This window comes from Palaemon carinicauda, chromosome 8, assembly GCF_036898095.1.
Source record: "Palaemon carinicauda isolate YSFRI2023 chromosome 8, ASM3689809v2, whole genome shotgun sequence".
NCBI classification, from domain to species: domain Eukaryota; kingdom Metazoa; phylum Arthropoda; class Malacostraca; order Decapoda; family Palaemonidae; genus Palaemon; species Palaemon carinicauda.
The window spans coordinates 97,451,378-97,458,877 of record NC_090732.1 but is presented as its reverse complement, the minus strand read 5'-3'; the positions used below and the strand labels follow the sequence as shown (position 1 = coordinate 97,458,877).

The following is a 7,500-nucleotide window of genomic DNA, read 5'->3' as shown; positions in this document are numbered from 1 at the left end:
TATGAATATTAATAAATTGCTTTTGATCAGAGTCAACACAATCATTAGGTTATACAGTATGTATATACATGTACTGTTTCACCTATTGGTATCGTATATAAATATCCAGCCTTTATCCGTTTTATGTTTATATCTTAGCTAATGAATGTCGGAAATTCCGTTATCAGTCATGGCCGCATATTTTTCCGAGACAGGGAGGAAGTGGAATTTGATTTTGACGGCTATTTTCTCCATTATCTGAAATATTTCATAATCATATTGCAAGCAAATATTATATAATGTACAATCAACATATTGATCATAAGTATATATGTATACATGCATATATATATATATATATATATATATATATATATATATATATATATATATATATATATATATATATATATATATATATATATACAGTATATATATATATATATATATATATATATATATATATATATATATATATATATATATATATATACAGTATATATATATATATATATATATATATATATATATATATATATATATATATATATATATATATATATACAGTATATATATATATATATATATATATATATATATATATATATATATATATATATATATATATATATATATATATATGTATGTATGTATGTTGTAAATACTATATCGTTCATGATATCTGTAAATAATTGACACTTTTAATAAAGCAAGATTGTTGGCAATTATGATAGTTTTAATAAAACAAGATACAGTATATACTGTTTGCTTCTACTGTACTTACATTGGTTGTTTGTATACGAAAACTCCTGGACTACAGTAAAGTCGTTACACTTTATAGCCCTCTATGGATTACGTTGAACACAGCTTGTGTTAATCTCACAACTGATTTTTGCCTAAAGGCAGGCAGCTGTGTGTTATCATGGGCTAAATCAAATCCTATTTAAACCATCTTCCAGAGTAGTAAGTGATGAATTCGTTTATGATTTTTTTCTCTCTGTTGTTGATCTCGAAATGGAAAATTATTGAAAACTGTCATAAAATGTTTAAGAATTTTGCCTGAAATGTATCATAAAAAAAAAAAAAGACCTCGCAACATAGTCACCTGTACATTTCCATGTGGTTTATATCAAGGTCTATAGACCTTGGTTTATATAAGACTGCTGCCCCTTTGTCATAGCTCCATTCTCTCTTATTACCCAATTCATCAAATGACAAAATAGCAATACCTAGTAATCGAGACTTCATACCATCTTTAAAGTCCTCTGGTTTAAAATGAATCGTGCTAATAGTAGCTTACGACGTTAATTCTGTCTGCACGACAATATGCATGTTGGTAATTTATATTTGAGCTTTTATTTTTTCACGTGCATAGCATCTAAATACTACGAAGTTACTATGCATTATCACTTACAGAATAAATGAATAAACAAAAAGATATATGGACACAAGGAGTTCTATTGTTATATCGCATCTATGGGTATAGTCACACCCTTTTAAGAGCAAACTCGGAGCCCAATAGCGGCATTACCAGCTCGCTTGGGTCATTTTCAAAGCACACCTGGCTTGACCGTTTTAATCTATGGGCGAGCCAAGAAAAGGAGAAAAGAGTCAGCTGATAAGTCATTCACCCGGATTTGAACGGTCTAAGAATATAATCCTTTAATTTGATGCTCTCTCCAAATTGTTTCCTTCGCTCTTTTTGTTTGCAACCACGTGGTGACAAGTTGAAACTCTTAAATATAACAAAGAGCAAAATTGTTATAAAACGATTATCATACAAACAGAAATAATCTTAATTTTGATATCAAATTAATTCATTTCTCAATTTTGATTGATTATTAAAAGACAGAATTCTTTACAAAGGATTTAATTAACTATGTTTAATATGGTATATTTACGTAGGTGATTGTATTGTCTTAGAATTTATTTGATTAATCGACAAAATTTTTTTACAGCAAAGGTTGTGTTAGCAAACGTGGTTATGGTGACTTCGTCAGATGAAGTTAGTGCTATCATAAAAGATTGAACGAATTAGTTAATTCAGACCATTTTCTTGTTTTCTTTTATAATGTTATCAGTATGCTTAATACCCTTGACCCAATTTTCCTTGCATATCTGAAACAAAGTCATTTTTGATATGTTGGTTGCATCTGTGACATGTTTGATTGCTTGGTCAATTCCTAATTTAACAATTTCATTATCATTTTCCCATTTAAAAAAAAAAACTGATAGACATTATATGCCATATAATTCACTAATACACAATATTTGGTCTTAAATACAAAATTAAACTACTTTTCCTACTGCTGCGAAGCCAGCAATAAATGCATGATACATATTTGCGATGTCACATAAATTTATTTATCATTCTGAGGAGGGGGTAACTTGAAAACAGAGGGGGTAGCTTGAAACCGGTTTCAAACTACCCCTCCCCCCGGTAATCTGAAACCGGTTTCAAGTTACCGGGGGGTAGTTTGAAACTGGGGGTAACTTGAAACCTTTACACCGGGTCTTTCTTGAAAGATTCGTAGTGTTTTTGACTCGGGCAAGAGAATGACACCAGTTGCTGTCATATAAAAATCTATTCACTGAGAACTAAAGGAACTTTAAATTATCCACTCGTTAACTACTTATCAAAAAACCTTTCTAACTTTTATTTGATTTATAATGGCAAAAACATTTTCTCATTTATTTCAAGATGAAAACTACAAAGTGCAAAAGAGCTCAAAATCTAGATAAGATTTCTTTTAAAAATAAGACGAGAAAAAGAATATGGCCGTGGAATTTAAAGTTTAGATGGAGTCAGTTTCCTCTTAAGAGCGGATGCAAGGTCTCAAGATTTTATAGAATGCAGTAATTTTTCATGAATGACTCTGCAATAAAGATCTTGTAAATTAATATAAACTCACAAATGCGATGATGATCATTTCTCTAAAAAAGAGAAAAATAAACAAAGTGAAAATACAATGAAAAATAGAGTACCAAACGCTCTATCTACTTAAACAATTTAAATTAATCATATTCTATTCCTAATACCAAAATTGAAATATATGTTTAGTGAAATGAAAAATAGATTTGTAGATAACTGGTTTCTATATAAAATATCTTTTCATACCTAATCAGTAGCCTACAATTTAACAAGGAGTGCTAATACTGAAAGCGTTTTGATTGACCGTATTATCAAACTTTTGAGGAACTCCCTTTAAAAGAGAGGTGATCAATCTTCTAGTTTGTTTGGCTTTCAGTATCATTTCTATAAAATACAGCGCAGTTTAGCATAGTATAAACCTTCTCATTGATTGCAAAGCATTATAATGTTAGCTTGAACAACCAGTATCTTTGAAAGCATTGGAACACAACGCTCATCTTTACTCCAGTGCAAGTACTCTTATCTCTCTCTCTCTCTCTCTCTCTCTCTCTCTCTCTCTCTCTCTCTCTCTCTCTCTCTCTCTCTCTCTCTCTCTCTCTCGCTTTACTTCACATTGGTAAATATTTTAGCATCTTATCCGGGAAATAAGAACTTCACAATTAACATAAAGTAATGTGAGAGTATAATCCAACATCCCAAATACCTCAATAAAATAAAAACGCTGAATTCTACTTTGAGGGTCAGTAGACGGTTTTGGAAAAATATCGTCAGTTATACGGATATTCTTCTTGATCTAACTTACATGACTGCCAAAAAGAAAAAAATGCAATTTATGTAATCTCTCTTAATGTTTTGTATGAAGAAAAAATTCTTTACCTATCATGCTCAACATGTATATCAAATTTCAAAACATTAAAAAGTTTTTGAATAGGCACTGACAATGCTGTGGCGGTAAACGATTTCATAATAGTTCTATAATTTTCTCAAAAAGAAAAAAAAATTAAATCAATACTGGCACTAAACGTAAAATGATGATTAGGAGGTAGTTATCCTACAAGTTCATTATACATTGCATATGTAAATTGATATAGAATTTTTCGTTAGGAATTGGTTATTAGGAATTGATAAAATCCTCAGGGCTCTTTCCGATTATGATGTCACTATTACCTATCTGAATTATATATATATATATATATATATATATATATATATATATATATATATATATATATATATATATATATATATATATATATATGTGTGTGTGTGTGTGTGTGTGTGTATATATACATATCTATCTATCTATCTACCTATATATATACATACATACACACACACACACACACACACATATATATATATATATATATATATATATATATATATATATATATATATATATATATATATATATATATATAAAGTAGGGTTTCACTACAGGACCATACATTCAAGTTTTTTATCTACCAAAATGATGACTGCAATTTTAGATTAACACGTTAACCATACCAGGACATTTCTTAGAATATTCACTTTAGCGAAATATATTGCAATCAAAGTGATCTGGTGTTCTACCTAAGTTTGAACTTTAATTAAAAGTATAAAATGTCATTGCTGATTTTGATTTCTTCATGGAATGAGCAAACTATTAAAGACAATCCCCAAGAAAGGAAAAGCATGTGGAACTTGATTATAATCTCAATAATGTTGTAAACATTAGTAAGGGCGTTTGTTTGCAAAAATTCATTGTGTTAGTTTTCCCCTTAAATCTAGTCCGAAACTGAAATCATTAAAAATCCAAGGTAAGCTGCATCTTCCATAAAGCTTTTATTAGTAGAAGACTACGTTTGTAAAGAATTACAACAATATACTGAATAAATTACAGCATGCCTTCTGAATAGATTAGGTCAAATGATACATTTTCATGTTTATTATGTTAAAGAAAAATGCGATGATTTATTTCCTACCTTTGTTCTTTTGGAGTTTCTTGTGCAGGTAGAAAACTTCTTGTTTCACTGGAATTAGAGTCGGACTTTCCATTACTGCTTTCAGAAACAGCACTCACCGTAAACCTGCTGTTTACTATCTTATCCGTGTCTTTGTCACTTGTACGCTTTTCCAATTCAATTTGAGACAAATCATCACTTGAACTGGCTTCAGCTTCCTTTTTCGCAACCTTAGGTTTTATGGTACGAATCTTGTCAAATTCTTTAATTACTTCCCCATAAAGCTTCTCGGATATTGACTGCCTTGTAGGAACTCTTGATGTTCTTGGATTGATATTTTTCTCGGTGGCTAAAGCGCCATTGGAATTCTGGTCATTATGTGAACGGATAATGGATGAATCATTATTCAAATCTTGCTCGTTTTGGTCCGGCGTCGATATCCTGTCGGCGGCAGTACTTGTATCTTTAGGCGGCATATTGCTCGAATCACATAGAACTTCAGTTTTCACATTTTCTTTAGACGTAACGGAAGAAGAATCTTCGGTGCAGGCCGGAGGTACATTATGTTTATGGACCCCATTCTCATTATTTTTCTCAAGAACTTCTGTTTCTGGTAGCACTTGGTCAGGGCTCTTGCTTTTAGATTTCGATGATTTGTCCTGCTTACCAATTCTAAAAGAGGCAAACCGCTGCGCAAAAGCAGAGGGTCGCTTTTCAGGACTTGCTCTCCTGTCTGAATTATGTCTTTTTTCCAAGCCACCTCTCCTGTCAGGAGCTTGACCATTTTCAGGAGATACCTTGGTGCTGTCTGTGGAAGATCGTTTTTCTGGACTTAACCTTCGAATAAAACTTGGCCGTTTTGTTGGAAGTGACTTTTTGTCAACATTTTGATTATTTATAGAACTTGAACTGCGATTTGAATTGCTACATTTCTCAGAGTTGTCACTTTCTAAAGCCTTTGGTTTCTTTTCTGGGCTTTGTGTGGCACTTGAATTTGTGTTCTCGGAATCAGAATCCTCTACTGGTGTGGGAGCATGTTTGGCACTTTTCGATGAGTGACCAGATAATTTTTTAGCCCAACCAAATACTTTAGGCATTTTGACACTATGATGTCGCCAGTTACTATAAGTATTAAAAAAATCAAAATCTAATAATAACTTAAAAAGGTTAGGGTTTTATTCCCTAAATGAATGTACTAAAAATAACTGGTTCCATTTTGATAAAATTAAAGCTAGACCACTTTCACTAGAATCAATTAAATTGAAAAGGAGTCAAACATTATGGTACTCTATTATTTTTAAATCATAACTTTCTTGTGGAGATATTTCTTGACACTGTAGGAGTTGATGATCTTTGTTAGTGTATCGCCAGTCTGATTAACCAAACAATAGGATGTTCGTTGAGTCTCTACAGAATATTGGAAAAGCAATGGTGATGTTTCTGAGTTGATGCAGAGTCAGTAACAGATGTCAAGAATCTCATTGGGGAATTTGGAAGCATACATTGTCACACCTGCGAAGAAAAAGAAATCCATTATTCCACTTGCAAAAAAACTATTGTATACACTCGTTATAAACTCTCGTGATTAAAGACAGATTGAAAGGAACTTTATATGTAGTAACATCATGAGGTATTTAGTGTAAATTATCATTAGTATAAATGGAAATTGGTTATCCCATTAAAAAAAAAATCTGAAAAAAACTCCGTTCTTCTTTATTGCAAAATAACTTATTTTCAATTCTGCTTTAGTTTATAATTGATATAGAAATTTCTCAATTTATTTTATCATATTCACGTAGAACTATAATCAATGTCAGTAAAGATGTATGACAAACTTATATCAGAAGGTTGCTCAAATAAGCTTCCCAATTTACCATAAGAAGTGTGATTTCGCTCTTTTTCAATTTCGATCAAGTGTGCGTTTAAAATTTTTTTATTACATTCTTGGAATTCTATCACAAGAAAATACATATTTAATTAATACTGAATGCTGCAGTATATTTTTCACTGGAGATATTGTTTTAACCTTTCCTGCTCTAGTGGAGAGAAGACACTGGCCGACAGAACCAAAATCATCCCAATAATAATGAATATATTTTCATTGATATAAGTTATATAATTAATAGAATAAGGACAAAAAGTGAGTAAAATGCAGATAACCTTGAAAGAACGGTACAGTATCATTCTCATTTTTTACCTTCTGAAAGCATCAATTTGAGTTGTATGGTTTTTTCATAAATAGAAAACATTCTATTCTATCTGAGTTTAAGTGATCTTCTTTGATGGATTTGGAGTAATCTTTTGTCGTCCCACTTAATATTTTTGAGGAGTCCGGCATAATATTTTGTTAAACAAGGGTGTGTTTATGGCTTTATCCCTCTGCCAGTAGACAATTTCAAGCTTTGAATTCATTTTCTCTAAATTTATTGTTGTTGCCCATACAATATTTGCTCCCTTTCTTCAACTGGTGACCCTCGAGGTTCTGTTTTCTTACCAACACTAGTGTTCTTTATAACAACGACCTCTTGCATTTTGCCTCTTCTGCTATTCATGATTGAACTTTCAGCCACTATATTTTGCCAATACGTAATTCTGAATTCCTGACTCTGACCATAAATGAAAAACTCAGTACTTAGTCAATTCTAGAACCTCCAAGACTGAGGTTCTAATAATTTCTTTATCTCAGCACCTCTTGCTTATATT

General features: G+C 31.2%; 1 protein-coding gene across 2 annotated transcripts in view; it reads right to left on the bottom strand.

The window, feature by feature from the left end:
* The window catches only part of LOC137645812 (dentin sialophosphoprotein-like), an 83,820-nt gene that overhangs the window by 10,660 nt on the left and 65,660 nt on the right, over positions 1-7,500 (bottom strand). For both annotated transcript variants that reach the window (XM_068378767.1, XM_068378768.1), the window contains exon 2: positions 4,819-6,309. In XM_068378767.1, coding sequence (XP_068234868.1) covers positions 4,819-5,894 — 1,076 coding nt within the window. In that variant the 5' untranslated portion in view covers positions 5,895-6,309. The remainder of the gene's footprint in view (positions 1-4,818; positions 6,310-7,500) is intronic.